The 23,041-nt window shown below is 41.2% G+C and overlaps 1 protein-coding gene across 1 annotated transcript in view; it reads left to right on the top strand.

The window, feature by feature from the left end:
* IGF2BP3 (insulin like growth factor 2 mRNA binding protein 3) overlaps window positions 1-23,041 on the top strand; it is a 138,902-nt gene that overhangs the window by 28,724 nt on the left and 87,137 nt on the right. Inside the window, exon 3 of the mRNA XM_004263433.3 lies at window positions 10,699-10,747. Coding sequence (XP_004263481.1) covers window positions 10,699-10,747 — 49 coding nt within the window. The remainder of the gene's footprint in view (window positions 1-10,698; window positions 10,748-23,041) is intronic.

The raw sequence follows: 23,041 nt of genomic DNA, 5'->3' as shown, positions 1-23,041 counted from the left end.
GTCTGTTCTCTATATTTGTGAGTCTGTTTTTGATATTTTATTTATTTATTTATTTATGGCTGGGTTGGTTCTTTGTTGCTGTGCGCGGGCTTTTTCTAGTTGCGGTGAGCGGGGGCTACTCTTGGTTGCAGTGCACGGGCTTCTCATTGCTGTGGCTTCTCTTGTTGCGGAGCGCGGGCTCTAGGTGCGTGAGCTTCAGTAGTTGTGGCACGCAGGCTCAGTAATTGTGGCTCGCGGGCTCTAGAGCTCAGGCTCGGTAGTTGTGGCGCACGGGCTTAGTTGCTCCGCGGCATGTGGGATCTTCCCCGACCAGGGCTCCAGCCCTTGTCGCCTGCATTGGCCAGCGGATTCTTAACCACTGCGCCACTAGGGAAGTTCTGGGAGCGCAGTCTTAACCACCGGACCACCAGGGAAGTCCCCGGCGCGATGAGTTTTGAAAGCTATATATACACCTGTGAAAGTACACCCACTATCAAGAACACTTCTATCCTTGACATAATATATATATGTGTGTGTGTGTATATATATATACACACACATATATATATGTTTTGCAGGGGTACTTTTTTTTTTCCTTTGAGCTTATCCCTTTTACCCGGACATTTGGGTTCTTCCCAGTTTTACCTGTTTACAAACTTAGAGCTAAGTTGTTGTGGTTTTTTTTTGCGGTACGTGGGCCTCTCACTGTTGTGGCCTCTCCCATTGCGGAGCACAGGCTCCGGACGTGCAGGCTCAGCGGCCATGGCTCACGGGCCCAGCCGCTCCGTGGCATGTGGGATCCTCCCGGACCGGGGCACGAACCCGTGTTCCCTGCATCGGCAGGTGGACTCTCAACCACTGCGCCACCAGGGAAGCCCTACAGCTAAGTTTTTGAGTCGGCTGCAGCTTTATCTAGAGAGACACTGTAAGGAGGAGAATGCTTGAGAGGCTGCACTTCTAGTCTGAGGATTTGATAAGAGACTGCCGAGTTAGTCATGAGGCGGGGTTATGCCAGTTGACACTTATCACCAGCAATCTGAAATGCATCATTTCCCCAGGTATTCATCTACTTGGAGTATTCTGCTTTAAAAAAAAAAATTGAGGTTGACCTTTTAAGGAGCTAATTTTTAACTGTATAAAAGAAGCAAGGATAGATATAATTACAGTATTGACTATTGCAATTAGTACAAGTAATTGTATTGAATTTGGCCAGGTTGAACTTCCTCTTTGGGCATAGTTTGTGTTGGTTGGGCACAGCTAAGAATGAAAACCTGCAGCCAGTTCAGAGTGCCTGCAAGTGACAGGTTGAAGAGGCCAGGCCATACTGCTCTGAGTCCAGAGGCTTGTCTTTTTATTTGAAAATGATCAGTACACATATGGACCATGTGTCCCAGCTCTTCGCGTAAGAGATCAAGGCAAAGAGGAAAATGTTAGAAGTTAAGTTAGACTTGGTTTTCTCTTCCTGTCTTCAGCTGGTATTAGCTGTGTTAGATCATGATCCAAGCCTCGGCCTCTTTATATCTGTGAAGTGGGAAAGTGGTGATTCTCTTGATTTGTATAAGTGATAGTAGAAAGAAAGAAAGGAGGGATGGCCTTTTGGGAGAAACAAGATAAACAAAATGAACATTTAGGACTTATAGGTGGTTTGGATGGAAGGTTGCAAGTCTGTACACTTGTATGTCTTGCACTACGACTTAGCATGAAATGACTAGCTCTAAGGGCCTAGGTGCCAGTGTATACAATTTTCATAATATCTTGAGGCAGTTGAATTAGCTGAGTTTCCAGCATAGTTGACTTTCTTGGTATTCATATGTAACCTTGTCTATTTAATGCCAGTATTGAGTTTTAGTATGTGAATTGATTGTACGGTTTAAAGCTGTGGAGCAAAGTGAAAATTTTGCTTGAGATTGGCATATCTTTGACCTTTGGGTTTAACACGCAACCTGTAATTTTTCTGAAGTTTTTTTGATAATGGTTACATTATTGGTTGGATTATAAGTGAAATCAGTAAGATGGAATATAGTTAGGAGGATAGACTGTGGAGCCAGAATGCCAAGAGCTGGATTCTGACCCTGCCACTCATTAGCAGGGTATGTTTGGGCAAGATAAACTTGTGCTTTTGTCTTCGAATCTATAAAATGCTGACTGGGAGGGTTACATGAGATAACAGACATTGTCTTAGGCAGTTTGGGCTGCTGTAATAAAATACCATAGACTGGATGGCTTAACAGATGTTTATTTCTCACAGTTCTGGAGGCTGGGAAGTCCAAGGTCAAGGTGCACGCAGATTCTTTGGGTTCTTGCTGAGGGCCCCGTTCTTGGCTTATATAGACAGATGCTTTCTTGCTGTGAGGTCACATAATCTTTCCTCAGTGTGCAGTGAACAGAGCCCTGGTCTCTCTTCTTAGAAAAACAGTAACCCCATTATGGGGGCTCCATGCTTATGTCCTCACATTAGGCTAAACACTTCCCAGAGTCCCCATCTCCTAACAGCATCACATTGGGGGATAGGGCTGCAATATACGAATTTTTTTGGGGGGGGCATAAACATTCAGTCCATAACAGACGTAAAGCATTTTCTTGTTTATATTCTTATTTATACCTGTCAAGCTTTAATGTGGAAAAAAGATGTAAATATCAAAGACTTTTGGCAAAAACATAGTAACCTAAAATTTGAATTGAAAATAACAGTTGGTCCTCCATATCCATGGGTTCTGCATCTGTGGATTCAACCCACTGTAGATGAAAAATAATTGGGGAAAAAAATCCAGAAAGTTCCATAGAGCAAAACTTGAATTTGCCTTTTGGGGGCAACTGTTTACATCTCATTTATATTGTATTTACACCTATTTACATAGCATCTACATTGCATTAGGTATTATAAGTAATCTAGAGATGATTTAAAGTATATGGGGGCTTCCCTGGTGGTGCAGTGGTTGAGAATCTGCCTGCCAATGCAGGGGACACGGGTTTGAGCCCTGGTCCGGGAAGATCCCACATGCCGCGGAGCAACTAAGCCCGTGCACAACTACTGAGCCTGTGCTCTAGAGCCCGTGAGTCACAACTGCTGAAGCCCGCGTGCCTAGAGCCCATGCTGTGCAACAAGAGAAGCCACTGCAATGAGAAGCCCGCGTGCCGCAACGAAGAGCAGCCCCGCTCATCGCAACTAGAGAAAGCCCACGTGCAGCAACGAAGACCCAACGCAGCCAAAAATAAAATAAATAAATTTAAATAAATAAATAAGTAAAGTATATGGGATACTATCCATGTTATATAAGGCACTTGAGCATCCGTGGATTTTGGTATCTGAGGGGCTTCTGGAACTAATCCCCTGTGAATTTGGAAGGATGACTGTAATCACCGTGGACACATGGTTTATTTCGCTTTCAAACAAAATGGGTATTGTCTAGCTCTGGCCTAGGAGTGATGACCAGCCCTATAACAGCACCCAGGTTGTGTCTCGTTGTATTATTTCTGACTAAAAGGAACCGGTGCTCCATGTAGATGAAACTGGTTGCAGATGGGGGCAGGAAGTGTACAAGTTGAACCTGGATTATCATAACAGAAGGCAAAAAAGCTCTCAAAGATTGCTGGAGTCATTTCAAAAGATACAGGATCAGTGTGAAGAGGCCTCCACTGATGCCAAAGATGGGGCAATTTGAGCATTAAAAGGAATTAATGCAGCGGGTTGATACACACAAAGTATTTGTGAATCCATAATGTTACTGAAAAAAATAAGCATTTGGTCATCTTTGGACAGTGCCAGGGGACCAACTCATCATTCTGAAAAGTTTGAAATAATAATGTCTTTGAACTCCTGAAAGAAGACATTGAAATGAGGATTTGCATGAAGCTGGTTTATTTTGGAGATGGTTTCATCTCCAAAATAAACCATTCTCCAAAATGAGGGAATGGGGAGAGTGAAATGGGGGTTTAGGACAAGCCAAGGAAGGGCACTTTATTGAGGTTGCCATAAGGAAATAGGACCTTTGAGGAATGTACAGAATGCTTCCCAGGTGGAAGACTGGGACATTTATCTATTGGCTCGCAACGTTCTCCTCTGTAAATTACAGGTTGTCTTGAGGGTTTCATCTCTCCTCTGTTTCTGGGCTGTTCTTTTTTTTTTTTTTAATTCTCCCTTTTGACAAAGGGTGTTTATTTTTTAAACATCTTTATTGGAGTATAATTGCTTTACAATAGTGTGTTAGTTTCTGCTTTATAACAAACTGAATCAGCTATACATATACATATATCCCCATATCTCTCTCTCTTGCACCTCCCTCCCACCCTCCCTATCCCACCCCTCTAGGTGGTCACAGAGCACCGAGCTGATCTCCCTGTGCTATGCAGCTGCTTCCCACTAGCTATCTATTTGACATCTGGTAGTGTATATATGTCCATGCCACTCTCTCACTTCTTCCCAGCTTACCCTTCCCCCTCCCCGTGTCCTCAAGTCCATTCTCTATGTCTGCATTTTTATTCCTGTTCTGACCCTAGGTTCTTCAGAACCTTTTTTTTTTGTTTTTTAAGATTCTGTATATATGTGTTAGCATATGGTATTTGTTTTTCTCTTTCTGACTTCACTCTGTATGACAGACTCTAGGTCCATCCACCTCACTACAAATAACTCAATTTCGTTTCTTTTTATGGCTCAGTAATATTCCATTATATATACGTGCCACATCTTCTTTATCCATTCATCTGTTGATGGACATTTAGGTTGCTTCCATGTCCTGGATATTGTAAATAGAGCTGCAGTGAGCATTGTGGTACATGACTCTTTTTGAATTATGGTTTCCTCAGGGTATATGCCCAGCAGTGGGATTGCTGGGTTGTATGGTAGTTCTGTTTTTAGTTTTTTAAGGAACCTCCATACTATTCTCCATAGTGGCTGTATCAATTTACATTCTTCTGGGCTGTTCTTGAACTCTTCTGAGGCTTTGGTGAAAAACCTGAGGTGAAACAGAGATGCCTAAGGGTGTGCTTAGGGGTGGAAGGAGGCGGGACAACTTCACTGTGCTTGGGACTGTCTCCCACAGCTGTGAATGAAATCAGAGGTGAGCAAGGGGATGTGATGAGCAGCACAAAACCATCTGCAGAACGGAAAGAATCAAATACTTACCCTGCCTTTACTATACTTACTTCGGTTCAGCGTATCCAAATATGTGATAAAGGAAAGTTGTTCTTTATGGAAGAACTCCAGCTAAATTAAAAAATACGGGGCTTCCCTGGGGGCACAGTGGTTAAGAATCCACCTGCCAATGTAGGGTACACGGATTCAAGCCCTGGTCCGGGAAGATCCCACATGCCGCGGAGCAACTAAGCCCGTGCGCCACAACTACTGAGCCTGTGCTCTAGAGTCCACGAACCACAAGTACTGAGCCCTTGTGCCACAACTACTGAAGCCTGCGCACCTAGAGCCCGTGCTCCGCAACAAGAGAAGCCACAGCAATGAGAAGCCTGCGCACCGCAACAAAGAATAGCTCCCGTTCACCGCAACTAGAGAAAGCCCGCGCAGCAGCAAAGACCCAGCGCAGCTATAAACAAACAAACAAACAAATAAATTCATTAAAAAAATATGGAAGGCATGATACAATGAGGAAATACATTTTCAACCTTTATGAAACAGTGGATTTAGGCAGTGATCATTAGTGATTGCAACATCACAGGTAGACAAGAAGGGATAATGTATCTTTTCATGGAAGTATAAAACCTCCCCTGTGATAGTTTATTGTCTCTCCCTAAACAAACAACAGCAAAAAACAAGTCAAATTTTCAGATCTAATTACCACTTTTATAGGGGTCAGAGTAACATCATAATGAACACCACCATGGGAGTGTAAGTAGCAAAATCCAGGCAGTGAGAAACAGGAGACAAATGACAGGTTTGGGATTTTTTTATTCTCCGAATAAGTTGTAAGGATAGAAAGGGAAACATGCAGCTTATGAGGCTAGAGTCATACTGAAGCATGTGCAGTGTATGGCTCTTTTTTGATACTGATTGAACAAACTTAAAAAAATTTTTTTAAATAGGGAAATGTAAACTAACTAGATATTCAGTATGAAGTTTTTATCCGTTTTTAAGGACATAATAGTATTTTGTCTACTTAAAGAGTCGTTTGAAAGAAGATGCTAATATAAAAGACATGAGAATGACAAAAATTTAGGGTGATGGTTACTTTCTAGGAGGCAGGCATTAGGGTGAGGGAAGAGCATGGTAGCTTCAATTGTCTTGTTCTGATTTGGTGAGGTGGTTTCATATATGTTTTATGCTTTGTAATGTAAAGATATTACACATCATTGTATATCAAATTCAACATAGCAAACAATTATTTAAAATGACACAAAGGATGCAATGGGTAAAACACAGAATGAGTAATTGCACAGGATTTATTACCTGGACCTCCAAATAAATAGCAAGAAAACAGAGTGAAGGGGAACTCTTATATCCAAGAGACCTAAGAGATGTTGACTCTACACATGTGCGCATATTGTTGGGATCTTGATATGAACAGACCAACTGTAAAAAGATAGTTATTAAGCAGTTGGAAATAAACAGAGTGTGGGTATTCTCAAGGAATTTTTGTTAATCACTTTTAGAAGCAATAATGGTGATATAGTTAATTTTAAACAAAAAAGGTCCTTTTGTCAGTATTTACAGATGTACTGTAGCGTGACAGGCCATGTAAGTGGGACTTGTTGGTACAGGTGTGAGTATAGATAAACAAGATCAAGTGATCATACTTGGTAACTGATACAGGCATGTGGAGGTTGATATGATTTTTCTACTTTGGTGTCAATTTGAAAACTTCCATAAAATCAATTTAAGTCAGTTCCATTTATTACTAAAACTTTTGAAGATGCCTTTAGGAGTCTATATGAGCTTTATTGGCTTTTTATCCTGTAATTAAACCAGCTTTTAATAAATAATGAGGGACTTCCCTGATGGCACAGTGGTTAAGAATCCGCTTGCCAGTGCTGGGGACACGGGTTCGATCCCTGGTTCGGGAGGATCCTACATGCCTCGGAGCAACTAAGCCCGGTGTGCCACGAATACTGAGCCTGTGCTCTAGAGCCCGCAAGCCACGATTACTGAACCTGAGTGCTGATTCTATCGAAGCCCGTGTGCCACAACTACTGAAGCCCACACGCCTAGAGCCCCTGCTCCGTAACAAAAGAAGCGACTGCAATGAGAAGCCCACGCACCGCAATGAAGAGTAGCCCCCGCTCGCCGCAACTACAGAAAGCCTGCACACAGCAAGGAAGACCCGGTGCAGCCCAAAAAAAAAAAAAAAAGAGTACTGAATTTTATTGCAACTATTTCAGGCACAGTAAGCATTTTTTAAAGGTTAAATGAGAGCTTAAACTTCACCTCATTTTTCCCTCTCGGGGGAAAACCCTTAAATTCTATATGATTAACTTATAAGTAGATTGTGTGGAAGTTTTCTTTTAAAATAGCACGAGAGATTAAATCGGCATTTTCCTGTTTTTGTTCTCAAACTTCAGTATAGCTATTGTTCTTCTCACTCCCCCATGAGCTGTAATAAAATCATGTTAGTTTTTGGATGGTGGATCCATGAGTCTTGTGTTTTCTTCCCCTTCTATATGTTATAACAAATGTTAATTTAACTATCGTGCTTCTCAGGTACCACACACTGTTCCAGACTCTGAATGCAACAGTGAACAAGACAGCCTAATGAGTCCCTGTTGTTACAGGGTGTGATCCTTGTTACTACGTAAGTGTGTTTTAGGAGGAGGTGAAACACCAACTTATTTTGCTGATAGTTAAATTGAACTTTAATGAGTGGGTAATCACACTGGAAAACAGTATCCGTTTTCTTGACTCTTAAGTATTTAAAACCCAAATATAACCAACCTATTTCTAAAAGCTCAGATGGGAGATGGGAGCTAAGAATACAGGCGATAGTGTTTTTTTGTTTTTTTTTAAATTAATTAATTTATTTTTGGCTGTGTTGGGTCTTTGTTGCTGCGCGCGGGCTTTTTCTAGTTGTGGCAAGCGGGGGCTACTCTTCATTGTCGTGCGCGGGCTTCTCATCGCGGTGGCTTCTCTTGTTGCAGAAGAAGGGCTCTAGGGGCTCGGGCTTCAGAGTTGTGGTGCACGGGCTTAGTTGCTCCGAGGCATGTGAGATCCTCCCGGACTAGGGATCAAACCCGTGTCCCCTGCATTGGCAGGCGGATTCTTAGCCTCTGCGCCATCAGGGAAGTCCAGGTGATAGTGTTTTAACTGTGTATAGCCAACTTGATTAGTACAGCTGAGTGGGGTCGTTTTTTCTCAAGTACCTTCTGGATCAGAGGTTTGTGTTTATGTACTAGATGAGAATTCATGCCTTTGCTTGGACTTTTTTAATGCTGGGCCTTTTGGCTCTTGTAGTGATAAGAGTGGACCATGGGGAGAGGAGCTAGAGGTGAAACTGCAGAGTTTAAGATTAGTTACTGGGTAAGTGGGAAAGAACACTGCTAGATGTCAAAACACTAACTGTATGAAAATAATCCTGGTATTTGTCTAAAATGAAACACGAGAGAATCAGATAATGGAAAAGGGACAGCCATTTAAGGGAAATAATTATTCTGGAGTAACTTCTAATAAGTAAATGGGTGTCAGATGTACATTTTGAAGAATGTGTGGGGAAAACATGGCTAATGGATTACTTCTAATGTACAAAAAATAGTGTCCTATTTAAAGAAGTTCTTGGGAACCCTGTGAAGTAGGTATTTGTTGTTTTAATAATGAATAATTACCTGCTTGGTGACCATAACTCTCTAGGTATACTTCTGTGTGTGCTTTTGGGAAAATTTTTTGGTAATATATATACCCAGAAAAATGAGTCCAGTAGAGATGAATACTTAGTTTCTTAACATTGTGCTGTAATTTATTGTGTCAGATGCTTGACTGACAGATTAGTACTTGCAATGTATAGTAAATAATTCTTACTTCCTTGGTTACCCAGGGTAAGTATTTACACAGTGTGAGTAACTTTTCTGCTACCCAAAGCAATACATGGCAGATTTGAAACCTATGTTTTAGGAATGTTTTTATTAGGGTATATTTTTTAAGGTAAATGTAAAACTTATACAAAAACAGAGATACAGTACACATCCTGAAGCTTTAACACTTATTAGCACATGAGTTTTTTTTTTTTAGCACATGAGTTATTTTTGAAACAAATCCCAGAATAATGTGTAAATTCTAAGACTATGTGGTGTTTAAAAATTTTTTCTTAAATTGGCATTCTGTCACTATCTCTTTGATACATTGCCCTTGGTGATTGTGCTTTGTTTCACTGTCTCATAAAAATAATGTAAAAATGATTTTTCCTTCATCGTCTATTTTATCATTATAAACAGGATGTACCTGAGTTTGTTCATCTATATGTTCTTTAGAGTTCCATAACGGATAGGCAGTGTCTGTGGCATTTATTTGTTCTTAAGGCTTTGGGGTGAATGGGAGAGACAAAGGAGTAGGCTGTGAATGTAGTCCCATCTGGTGTTTTGCTGTGGTACTTAAAAGTGGATCGTTTGACCCAGAAAAGGAAATTAACTATAGTTCTAGAAGTTAAAAAATTATTTCACTTGAGATGTCATGCCCAATTGTTAGTCTCTCTCTCTTTTTAAAATAGCTAGTTGACTGTAAATTCCTTTCCCTCTAAGAGTGTGACTGGTATGTGGTATTCGTAGTACAATCTCATATAATTCATGTTCCTTCCTTCCTTCCTTCCACCCTCCCTCTCTTCTTCTGCTCCCTCCCTCTGATAGTATTGAGGAGGGGATAGAAGAAGAGGGACGTATATTACAATAGATTTTATTATATAAAATACATATTGTGTTTTATATACATAGCATATGTATAGGTATATGTGTAGGCATTTGAACTAAGGTAGGGGATTTTTAATGTTTTTTGTGCCATGGACTCCTTTGGCAGCCTGAAAAGTATGGACCTCTTAAGGTATTTTTAAGTGCATAAAATAAAACACATGGGATTATAAAGGAAATTATTTTGAAATAAAGTTAGAATAATGTTAAAGCTTGTAGTAGCATGTGTTTCTTAACATAATAAGGAAAAGTTCTAGCAACACAGCTAACTTTCACAGTAGTGATTATACATGATATTTAAAGATCTGCAACAACGTAAGTGATGTGAAAATATCTGATTTATTTTAATGTCAAAAGTACAAGTCATATAATTCTACTGTCGTTTGATGCCAACATCCATAATTGAAGGTGGTGCTAAATTTCAGTTAGGGGATAGTGAAAATAAACATGTGATTTCCCCCATACCCCACCCCTGCTATCCAAGTTCCTTGAATTCTGTCCATGGACCCCTTGGCTGTGATCTCAGATTAAGAACATCTGGACTAAGGCTTTGTTTGTGTTCTGGGACGCTTACTTTGAGGCTAAAGGGTTTGAACTTAGAATATAGTCATCAGATGAAATGTTTTTCAAACAATGTATCTGCCAATTTTAGTGGCTTTTAGAATAAGCCATAACAATCCAATGATGCTAGATTTCCAAACGGTCTCAGTATGCATATTGTGATAACTTTGTCTCCTTTTTCCTTCTTGGGCTGCCTTTTCTTATTATATATTAGTTTGTAATTAATAAAGTATTTTAAGTAGTTTCTAAGCATCCATGTTGGCTATTAATATCTTCTGCATTTACTTTTTTTTTTTTCTTTTAAAAAACATTTTAATTCTTCTGCAGGATTCGGAAACTTCAGATACGAAATATCCCGCCTCATTTACAGTGGGAGGTAAGAATTTCTATATTTAAAACTAAGATTTTAGTATCTAAGCCTATTGGTAGTTTTTCCAAAGGTTTTTCTCCTTCCAACTCATGGATGTGCTAGAACACACATGGTTCTTCTCTTTTATGGTCTGTGTCTTGCATTGGGCTTTGCTTTGTAAGAGTATACTATATCTTTGAAAACAATCTGCTCTTTGAGATATTTAAAGTTGAAGTAAGTTCTGGGGTAACTGTGTAAACTTGCTCATTCAATCACATCCCACAGAATCTTGTTTGAGATCATTCTGATGAGTTTTGCTAATTGTATTTAAATATGAAGTTCCCTCCTTGGCAATATTTTAAAGAGCAAATACTGCTATTTATGCTTTATTTTAAAATGTTACTATGCTTTCTTTTGCTCACATGGTGGCACTGTAGTAATTGTATATAAACACAAACCTTTTAGCACAATTGAATAGCCTGTGTCAGCAATTTCCAAACCATGTTGATGATGTCATGGTGAGAATTTGAGACCCCAGTAGTTGAAAAGATAAAAGGAAATGTCTGTTGACTCTTCCAGATGATGGACCTGAAAATTCTTAAAAGCTACTTTGGAGAAGGCGGTGCAGGGAAAACTGCTCAGCTTTTGTGTATTTTTAATATAAAAATCAAGAGTAACTAGCTTTGTGTGTTTCACATTAGTGTTCTAAAATGACATTTGAAGAGTCACTAAACCAGAACCTTCATCAAAATGCAAAGAATGGTTAAAAGGTTTCTTTGGTGGTGAGTTTAGGAAAGCTGGCCTGAGGTCTCATTCTCCAAGGTCCCAGTTGGTAACAAATCACTTATGCTCAGAATATTTTACAGCACATTTATTTTCAGAACAATGTTATTGAATTTAGTCTTTGTAGGACTTGGTTCTTTGGTCTATGTTGAATATTTTTCAAGTTATATAATGTATACTTTTGTAGATAGAAACAGTGACATTAGATTAAACTCAATGCATTTTCTTGTTTTAGTTTAACATTTGTTTAGGAAATTCAGTATCTTGGAGGATGAGTCCCTGAATCAAGTGTCATGGTATCAAGATTACTGGTTTAATCCCCTTTTTTATTTATGTGTTTTTTTTAATTGGAGTATAGTTGATTTACAATGTGTTAGTTTCAGGTGTACAGCAAAGTGATTCAATTTTATATACATATATATACACATATATACATTGGGTTGGCCAAAAAGTTCATTCTGGTTTTTCCATAACCTCTTATGGGAAAACCTGAATGAATTTTTTGGCCAACCCAATATATACATATATTCTTTTTCAGATTCTTTTCCATTATGCGTCATTACAAGATATTGAATATAATTCCCTGTGCTCTACAGTAGGTCCTTGTTATTTATTTATAGTAGCGTGTACATGTTAATTAATCCCTTCATTTTAACATGGGCTGTGTTAAATATGATTTTCTACTTGGGAACTAGATCTAGTGTAATGTAGCTTTCAATGAAAGAGTCAAATGGTGGCAGCCAGTTTTAAGTAAGTGAATTGTTAGTGTAGTAGCATATCAGCTATAGGCAAGTGGTAGTTTCCTTCTAATTCATTCATAGTATCTCTTCAAATTTAGATTGCAGTGGCTTCCTGAGCATTGTTGATTCTAGTTTTGGTGGCTTCTCAAGATTTTAGTTCATGGCATTCTTCTTCATTCTGGGTAAAATTTAATCTGTGAGAATAAATCTTTATTTGCCACATCTAACTTTTTTTTTAAATTTCATTTTACCCTCCCCCATAGTCCTTTGAGGTAAGGTGAAGTTGGTGACATTATCTCCATTTTCAAATGGGCAAATACGGGCCCACAGGGTTCAAAGAATTAAGTAAGAACAGATTCTGAATTTAAAGAGACGTGGAACTAGACTTTGAAACTCTTGACCTTTGACCCCTTTACAGTTTAAAGGATGGTTTGAAATACTGATTGACAAAAACTATTGAGGGCTTGTTAGGAGTAGGATGAACGATTGGGATATTTCCTTTCTTTGAAGGCTTGAATGACCACCATCTGTTACTTCCTTTTTGAGGAGTCACTTTGTGTAACATTTTATTTGTACACACTGAGCCTGCTGGTTGTCTCGTGCCAAAGCCTTATAGAAGGTGATAATTTTGCAGTTATATGTCTGGACTCCCTTTATAATGGAAAAATTAGACTTTGAATCCACGAATTAATCTTAGAATCACTGAAAATGTAATGACCAGACATTACGTGCCTCCTGATTTGACGCAATAGGAAATACATAGCAACATAGATGAAAAATTCTTGTCAAAAAAACAGAAGTTTGACTGGATTCAGTTTCAATCTGACTTTGAGTTTATAAGAAGTATAGACAGTAGGGGCACAAATGAAATGATGCCATGAAGAAACACCTAGCCAGTTCCAGAATATGGGACATTCCACAGGACAAATGACATTGTTTAGTAATCAAGTGATGGCATATTAAAAGGGAAGGGGACTGTTACAGAATAAGACCTATGAGAATAACAAAAAAGCAAGCATACACCTGCACTAAGTTATTTGTGAACCATGTAAACAGTCCTTAGGAGCAGCATGGAGTATCTAGAAAAGCCTTAGAGTTTTTTGCAGGAGGCTTTTGGCGTCAGACTTGGGATTACATCCCAGCTCCACTGCTTACTAGATATGTGATCTCTGAACCATTTTTTAAAATTGTCAAAGCCTCATTTTCCTCCTTTCTAACATGGGGATGATAACAGCCACTTGATTGGGTTGCTATGGGCGTTAATAGGATTATGCATGCTCAAACCCTTAAAAAATGCTTGGTACATATAAGTGCACCCTACATTTTAGCTATGGTATGAACAACAAATTCATTTCCTCCCAACTTAAAGTTCTTGTGCTTAACTCAGATGCAGCCTATAGCACACACAAAAAAACAGGTATTATACCAGGGGGAATTAAATGTGGAGAATTACACAGTTGCTAGAGGGCTGAATGAGCAAAGACGGAATCCATAGATAGTGAGGACTATAGCAGCTCCCACCCTGAGGCTGAGTGGGGAGGAAAGGGGTTAAGGGAACAGGGTGAGGTTATCAGATCCTAGAAGCTTGAAGGAAGAGCTCCGAGTAGCTGAGGGTGAGCAAAGGATGCTCCCTGGCTGTGGCTGGTGCCTGGGATGGGGGAAGAAGGGAAGTGATGAAGCTGGTTCTGGGAATGCCCAGAGCCGCTAGAGTCCCAAACCCATGGCTGTTAGGATGATGCTGATAAATGGGAAGGAACACGTGTCACCTCCACTCGTGCTCTCCAGTCCCCCTCTTGTGCATTCTGTCAGCAGAAACCACCAGGGAATGGCTGGCAAAGGTGCGATAATAGGGCAGAGTCCCAGTCCCAGCATCACAGAGTTGGAAGGTGTATTTGGAACTGAGAGCTTAATTTCCAGTCAGAGTCCTATCCCAGAAGTGAAAGTTCCTCCCCTGTTCTGCCAGTGCTCTTCTAAGCCATTTTCTGTGAGGTCATCAAAGAAATGACAGAATCTGGGACCATGGCAGAAACACCATGAGATAACAGTGCTATGAGGCGTTTTATAAGGTCTGTAACTGGATTGTTGATTATCTTTATACCACTGTGATACTTTATGTTTTTATTTCTTATTTACATTACCTTTTTACCACTAGATCCTGCTGAATGACACACGGGGATTCCTCTCAAGTTCTTGGAATACCACGTCATGCACGCTTTGTGTGTCATGTGGGGCTTAAATGATTTCTAGCCCATTAGTTTTGGTTGATGGTAAAGTGCACTCAAGTGTTCTGGACTGGCTAAATGTTTCACTGCTTAAGTGTTTTGGCAGATAAAGATATGGGGAAACTAACTTTTGGAAGGACCTGCTGCTGGAGAATTAGGTAGGTTTGTTTTTTCCCCCAAATAGGTGGAATGTAGAAGGGAAATAGAAGAAACTGTTTCTACTCCCCCTCCAACCCTCTTGCCTGAGGTACTGGAAGAATAGATCTGTGGTGTGACCAGAACTGGAAGGGCTCCTCTACAAATAGTCCTAATGTTGGACAGATCTGCATCCTCAGATGCCCTAAGGGGTGTAAACGTGTGTGATAAGGGTTTGAGGGAACACCTTGGGCAAACACCAAAGAGGTGAAGAAGGGATAGAGCCCCAGAACACTTGACTTTAAACACCTTTGAGAAGAATCCTTTTTGTTTTGCCTGACTCAGTGTCTTAAATTGGCCCCATTTCCTGAATTTAAGGGGTATCTTTCTTCATTTAAAAAATAAATTGCCAAGGCCTTAGGAAAGGACTTCTCAGAGAGAGTTTTTCCTAATCTTATCATCTTAATAGTACTCTCCAATCAAAGTTATTAGTACTCATAAAATGTTAAAAGGGAATACCCTCCTGGAAGGGAAATGTAACGCCCATTAATTATGTAAATGAAGGGTCTAGAGTAAAGGGCAAGTTAGGTTCTCATTTGGGGGTCAGGTATTGAAAGTAGAATGATGCTTCCACAGAGGTTAGTGTCTGGCAAAACAGACTGAGCTACTGAGTTAGTGGTTTGCATCATAAGGCCCTGACTGCCCATGCCTGGAGTGACTGTATTTTCTGAGGCAAAGTTTTGAATATATGATCTGACAAATACTTATGGGGAATGCATAATTTAAAATTACAACTTGCTGGAAAATGCAGAATGTCTGTTGGCTTTACCTCAAGGCCTGGATATCAGATTTTTCCTGGACTTAATTGAGGTGAGAAGATGAATATCTTGGGAAGAAACTCTGAAGAGGTTTCCACACTGTAAGATCCATTTTTCTGCCACATGTGTTGTCTGGTGTGATTGAGTAAAGGAAGTGGAAGCTGTCTCCTGGCCTAAACATAGGGGAGTAAAGGGGGGCTCTTCATAACCAAAGCATCCTCAAATTGCATCCAGGCTTCTGACATACCAGGGGGTTGGTCTCTGGTTCTTGACATGGAAAGCAAGTAACCAGTATGCTGAAAATGAAAGCCCCAAACTACAAGTCGAACATTGCAATGTAAAATATTCTTTGCTTTTTTTCCTCAGCAGAGTTATCTTAATGATTTCTCTTTCGAAGTTCTTTTTGGTTGTTCTGTGTAAGCTTGAGGCAATTTTTGGAAGTAAGTAGATCTTGTAGGAAATCTTAAAAGGCTTTTTCTGTTGGGCCATAGGATTGCCCTAACAGAACACTTTCTTTATTGAAACACTTTGGCTTGTTAGTTTGAACCCACCCCCTAGTAACCAGTTTGGAGAAAGTTGACTTCTAGGGCATAAGGAATGTTAGAAAGCCTTGGCTTCTTTCATGATGAAAAGAAGTTTTTTCTCTGAAGTTTGGGGGTGGGGAGCGTGGCATGGGTGGTAAAATAAATGTAGTGGGACGAGGCTGAACTTCCCTGTAAATTACACTCAAGCGAGTTACATCCACTCTCTGGCAGAAGGGCTAAAGCTTTAGAGAGATGCCTGTGTTTCAGACTGTAATGAAAAATACACTGTAATAGGACACCTTGTGAGATGAGGCTGGTACTTATTTTTTTTTAACTTAATTTTATTTATTTATTTTTGGCTGCACTGGGTCTTCGCTGCTGAGCGCAGGCTTTCTCTAGTTGCGGCGAGCAGGGGCTACTCTTTGTTGTCGTGCACGGGCTTCTCGTTTCGGTGGCTTCTCTTGTCGCAGAGCATGGGCTCTAGGCACGCGGGCTCAGTAGGCGTGGCACGCGGGCTTAGTTGCCCCACGGTCCGTGGGATCTTCTCGGACCAGGGCTCGAACCTGTGTCCCCTGCATTGGCAGGCGGATTCTTTTTTTTTTTTTTTTTTGCGGTACGCGGACCTCTCACTGCTGTGGCCTCTCCCATTGCGGAGCACAGGCTCCAGACACGCAGGCTCAGTGACCATGGCTCATGGGCCTAGCCGCTCCGCAGCATGTGGGATCTTCTCGGACCAGGGCTCGAACCCGTGTCCCCTGCATCGGCAGACAGACTCCCAACCACTGCGCCACCAGGGAAGCCCCAGGCAGGCGGATTCTTAACCACTGCATCACCAGGGAAGCCCCTTAAAGGTTGCCTTTTGCAGCAGACATCTTGGAGTCGTAATGTAGTAGCAGAAAAACACTGTTCTAGGTTGGTGATTTTCAAAGTTCTCTCTTTTCTTCGGAGGAGATGGTATGGCAGAAACCTGGTATGTGAATATAGATAAAGTTAGAGTTATTCAAAGGTGGCATAGAACCTTGCCTGCTGGTTCCCTCTTTGGCCCCCAGGGAATCCCTTGGGTGCAGGTGTGATACTGTGGTTTATAATAAAAATATATATTTGCTCTTGGTCCGTTTCTGACCCAGAGCTCCTTAAAACCCTTGGAATTTCGTAAGTGGTGAGATGATGAAGGTGTCTTTCGTTAAGTTAATGATATGACTTTTGGAAACCGCTTAAGGGTAAGAGCTACTGACCAGGTGATTAGAGGGTTAGAACTTTGAGTCACAGTGTGCTGTCACCCACCCCTGCCTCCGGGGACGGGAGAGGGTGCTGGAGGTTGAATTAGTTGCCAATGCGAATGATTAATCAATCATACCTATGTAATGAAGCCTCATAAAAACCCCAAAGGACTGGATTTAGAGAGCTTCCTAGTTGGTGAACATGTGGGGAAAGTGGTAAAGTGTGGAGTGAATGGTGCGCTCGAGAGAGCATGGAAGCTGCACACCCTTCCCTCACACCTTGCCCTAGGCACCTCTTCCGTCCGGCTGTTCCTAAACTATATTCTGGTGATCCAGTAAGTAAAATGTTTCTGTGAGCTCTTTGAGCTTCTCTAGTAAATTAATCAGACCCAGGGAGGGCTTGTTGGAACCTCCTGTCTGTAGTTGTTTGGTCTGAAGTACACGTGACAGCCTGGGCTTGCATTTGGCTTCTGAAGGGTGGAGGGCAGTCTTACGGGACTGAACCCTTAACCAGATTCTATCTCCAGGTAGACAGTGTCACGTAGATAGTGTCAGAAATGAGTTGGATTGTGAGACGTGCATCTAATATCTAAGAGTTGTTTATTGGTGGTGTGGGAACACCACCCCTCCACACTTTGGAATTGGGTCCAGGAATCTGAAAGAAGAGGTTTTGTTGGACTGTTTGAAGATCACCATGGCTTCAGTGAATTTGAGTATGAACAGTTGTTAGAAGTAGTTGATCTCTGTCAAGTAATTTTGAAGGAACTTTTACAACAAGTATGAGACCGTTGACACTGATAGGGGATCTTTCTTCTCCATGGCCTGACTCTGAGCACTGGCCAATAAATAGCTGACTCTTACTGAGCACTAATGTGCCGGGTGCTGAATTAACTTGTTTTAATCTTCACCACAGTCCCATGTCCCCATTTTACAGATGAGGCAGCTGAGGTCAGAGAGGTGAAGTAACTTGCCCAGGGTCATGCAGCTGGAAAGTGGTAGAGTTTCTGCTCTTAATCAGGTTACTCAAACAGAACACTTCCCCTGAAAGGTAAGTTTCTATTTCTTAAAATTATCATCATTTATTTGCTTTCACCATGCCCCTGAAGGCTGGACAGTGAACCCAATAGAAACTGGATCCTCCCTAGGTCTGGAGGAAATATGTGGTTATGAGTGATGAATGGGCTTGGACAGGTTATTTGGGGAAGTTATTGGTAAACTGTTCCATTTAGAGAACGGAGGGTGGTAGAGTTCTTCATGCATCATTGCTCTGGGACGGGCCAGGCTTTGCTTCATGAGAGATGAGCTGGTGCAAGGGGTTTGGGGAATACCAGTGTTTCCCTGTGACCCCTAGGTGAGTGGTGTACAAGGCACATATTTCTGCTCCTAATCTGCTCTCTCCCTGTGTTTACCATGCCCTTGCACTCAATGCCTGGACTTGTATCCTGTGCTTTATAGTTCTTCTGGGATGGTCATCTCAAAGATCTCTATGCCCTTTATTTAAACTTTTTATTATGGAAAATATCAGACATAAACAAAAAGAAAGGCTAATATAATGACACTCAGTTTCAACCATTATCAATATATAGCCAGTCTCTTTTCTTTTTAATAACTCTAACCTCTTCATCCTTTCCCAGACTACTGTACATAAAGTACATCCTAGACATCACGTCACTTAATTCAGTAAATACTGAATGCATCCCTAAAAGTTAAATGTCTCCAAATTAGTTTGCTAGGGCTGCTGAACAAAGCACCACAAACTGGGTGGCTTAAACAACAAACTCTTAATCTCGTAGTTCTGGAGGCTAGAAGTCTGATAACAAGACGTCAGCACATTTGGTTCCTGCTGAGGGCTGTGAGAGAAAGATTTGTTTGAGGCCTCTCTCTCTTTGGGTAGTTCCTTGGTTTGCGACAGTGTAAATCCACCCTTCGTGTGGTGTTGCTGCTGTGTGTGTCTGTGTCCAAATTTCTCTTTTTTATAAGGACACCAGCTCTACTGGATTAGGGACCACCCTAATGACCTTGACTACCTCTGTAAAGACCCTGTCTCCAAATATAGTCGAGCTGTGGTGCTAGGAATTAAGACTCCATTCTGTGAATTTTGGGGAAGACACAGTTCAACCCATAACAGTCTCTTTAAAAAATAAATGTATTAAATGAATAGTAACTCTCACATATCAAATCTAATCATTCATATTTCCTTGATTATCTTTTTAAAAAAAACTATTTGAGTCAGGATCCAAATAAGATATTTTTCAAGACATTTAATCAATAGGTATGTCTTTTTTTTGGGGGTGCGGGGGAGGGTGTAGTGTATTTGTTGAAGTTGGTTTATTCTGCAGAATGTTCCCCATTCTTACTTTGCTGAACTACATCCATGTGTGGTGACTTACCATGTTCCTCTGACCCTTGTGGGACTTGGATTAGACTCAAGTTCACTTTTGGTTTGTTTGCACAAGACAAAGTAATAGGTGGTGCTGTATTCTTATATCAGGAGGTACATGATGCCTGTCTTTGGGTTATGAAATGCCATTGATCATTGCTTAGATTCATTGTCGTGTGGCTGCAGGATGGTAATACTCTAATTCTACAATTTCTTCATGTATTAGTCAGAATGCGTTTGTAAAGAGGAACTTGTCCTTGCAGGCTATTGAATTACTCTACTGAAGTACAGTTTGTGTAAGAGAGATAGGAAAAATACTTCATTCTTTCCACTTATTTACTACCATATAAATATTGGGTGCCTTGGCATCCTACAAGGGTAACCAATGAGTTGTTTTTGTTTTTGAATCAATGAGTTTTTGTGTAACTATGAGCTAATGAGTTTAAACACACTTGGGTTTCAGAATTACTGGAAGCATTCTTTTTTAAATTATTTATTTATTTATTTTTGGCCACGTTGGGTCTTCGTTGTTGCATGCAGGCTTTCTCTAGTTGCAGCGAGTGGGGCTGCTCTTCGTTGCAGTGTGTGGGCTTCTCATTGCGGTGGCTTCTCTTGTTGCGGAGCATGGGCTCTAGGCTCGCGGGCTTCAGTAGTTGTGTCACATGGGCTCAGGAGTTGTGGCGCGCCGGCTCTAGAGCACAGGCTCAGTAGTTGTGGCGCACGGGCTTAGTTGCTGTGTGGCATGTGGGATCTTCCCGGATCAGGGCTCGAAACCGTGTCCCCTGCATTGGCAGGCAGATTCTTAACCACGGCGCCACCAATGCAGTGCCTGGAATCATTCTTATTGATACTGAAATTCTCCTCTCCTGAGAGGCCTGTCCTTTTGATGCTTCCTCAATAGTGATAGCTTCCCTGATGGTTGGTTTAAGAAATTCCAGGTTTGTCACGTACATTTCCTGTTTCAAGGGGTGGAATCGGCCCTTTCTTCAAAAAGCCTGCTTTCTTGGGAAATGGTATTTAGAGATCACAGTGTGATCGTGCTCCTCCTGGGACCACGTGTGTTAGTATTTCCTTGGTTGTTCATTTTCTTTCTTTTTTAAAAATATTAATTAATCAGTTAATTAATTGGCTGCGCCACATCTTAGTTGCGGCGTGCGGGATATTCGTTGCTGTGTACAGGATCTTTTAGTTGTGGCGTGCGGGATATTCGTTGCTGTGTGCGGGATCTTTTAGTTGCGGCATGCGGGATCTAGTTCCCTGACCAGGGATTGAACCTGGGCCCCCTGCACTGGGAGCGCAGAGTCTGGACCACCAGGGAAGTCCCGGTGGTTCATTTTCTTTGCAGCATTTATGCCCTCAGTTCCTTTCCCTGCAGGTTTTAGTCATGGTTACTCTTGTGTATTATTCCCCAACATGTGCTTCTCCATTCTTAAATGTGAACAAATCTGTGCACCCTTTGTTTTTCCTCTCTTAGAAGTTCCATTTGTTCCTACTGTTTTTGTTTTCTACTTGGAAGCAAACATTCACTTGAATACCCATTGAATTTAAGGTGTCTAAAACCGATTTTTTTGCCTCTCGAATCATCGCTTTGCTTTCTCTGTGAAATTTAATATGACTTAGGTCATGTGGGCTTAGCCTTGAGGTTATCCTTCACTTTCCTCCCTTTTGCTCTCTGGCCACAGGACACCCGGTGTCCTTAAGGTCCCCCCACCCCCACCCCATGCTGCCTTTGGTGCGCTTTCCTGTACCCATGGCCACCACCCTGTAGAGGAGTCAGTCGTACATCAACCAATTAAAGCATCTCACCAGCTGTAAATGGGAAAAACAGCCTATAGGCACAACCAGCCTATGGAGGGGTGGCCATGGAGGGCTACTGTTGTGTGTTCTCAAGCTTTAAAATCATCTTTAGGGGTGCCTGAGCACTAATTTTAAGATTCTGTGTTAGTGCCAAGTTGTGAAATTGCTCTTTCAATTTCATAATCTGCAAATGAGTCCTGTAACTCTTCAAATGAAAACAATTGGTCCTTTCTGTCTGAATTACATTAAACTATCCACAACCACAAACAGATTACTTATGGTTGTAAATAGGAAAGGTCATAAAAAAAGAGGTTTTTGGTTTCAGCAGTATTCACTTGAAGTCATGGGAGATTAAAGAAGAAATAATTGGTAAATCTCTGTTTCTGGCTTTTTTTTTTTTTTTTTGACTTAAACAAGAGAAGCTTATTCTCTCACAGTTCTGGAGTCTGGAAGTCCAAGATCAAGGTGTCAACAGGATTGGATTCTTGCCCTTCTCTGGCTTTCAGGTGACTGACTCTCACTGTGTCCTCACATGGCCTATCCTCTGTGTGCACAGATCCCCGTGTGTCTTTCTCTCTCTCTCTCTTTTTTTAATTGGAGTAAAATTGTTTTACAATGTTGTGTTAGTTTCTGCTGTACAATGCAGTGAATCAGCTGTATGTATACCTATATAATATCCCCTGCCTCTTGGACCTCCCTCCCACCCCATGCCACCCATCTAGATAGTCACAAAGCACCAATCTGTTTCTGTTTAGATTGGCAATTAGGAATACGTGCGATCCCATGAATAAAGACTGAGAGGAAAAGAAGTTAACTACTAGTGGGTGGGAGATAATGTAGTAGTTATCCAGACTTCAGTGCTCCATGGCCAAACAGCCAAAGTGACTTTTAAAAAACTTTAAACATTTTTAAACTTTAAATCTTTTTTCTGCACGTGATCCAATAGATCTTTGTTTTAAACGCTCAAGAGCCTTAAAAATACTTACCCTTGTTCTTTTCTGTGCAAAATGGTAACCTAAGTGTGAAGTAAGAGCCTTGTCGGCCTGATTGAGAACATCGAGAGAGAGGACCTTTGTCGTTTTCATTGACAGCATTTCTGATATCAGATACATGGTGTCTTCTCCAATACCACTTCTCTGACCCTCCAACAACAACTAGGTGTCCTACAATTCAATTCAATTCTGATGCTAACTATCGGATTTAGTGTCAGACGCCACAGGTTAAGGGTTCCGTCTCGCAGGACTGCCCTCATTTCAGGTGCCAGGTGCAGTGGGATGCCAAGTCTCCTCACCTTTTTGCCTGGCTGACTATAAATCTGGATGGAGGGTCCCACAAGGCCCCCACTCCCCTTGGTAATTCACTAGAATGGCTCACAGAACTCAGGAGAAGTGCCTTGCTTACTACTACTATAATTTACTATAAAGGGTACAACTCAGGAACAGCCAAGTGGAAGAGGTGCATAGGGTAAGGTATGGGAAAGGGGCGTGGAGCTTCCATGCCCTCTCCGTTTCCCGTTCTCCCCACATTGCCGCCTATTCACCAGCCCAGAAGCTCTCCGAACCCAGTCTTTTTAGGTTTCTATGGAGACTTCCGTACATACGTGGGATTGGTTAAATCACTGACCACTAGTGATTAACTCAGTCTCCAGCCCCTCTCTTCTTCCCAGAAGTGGAGAAGTGAGGATGTAAGTTCCAAACCTCCA

The sequence above is a fragment of the Orcinus orca genome, chromosome 9 (genome assembly GCF_937001465.1).
Source record: "Orcinus orca chromosome 9, mOrcOrc1.1, whole genome shotgun sequence".
Taxonomy (NCBI): Eukaryota; Metazoa; Chordata; class Mammalia; order Artiodactyla; family Delphinidae; genus Orcinus; species Orcinus orca.
The sequence above is the reverse complement of the archived record's forward strand: the minus strand, read 5'-3'. Positions and strand labels throughout refer to the sequence as shown.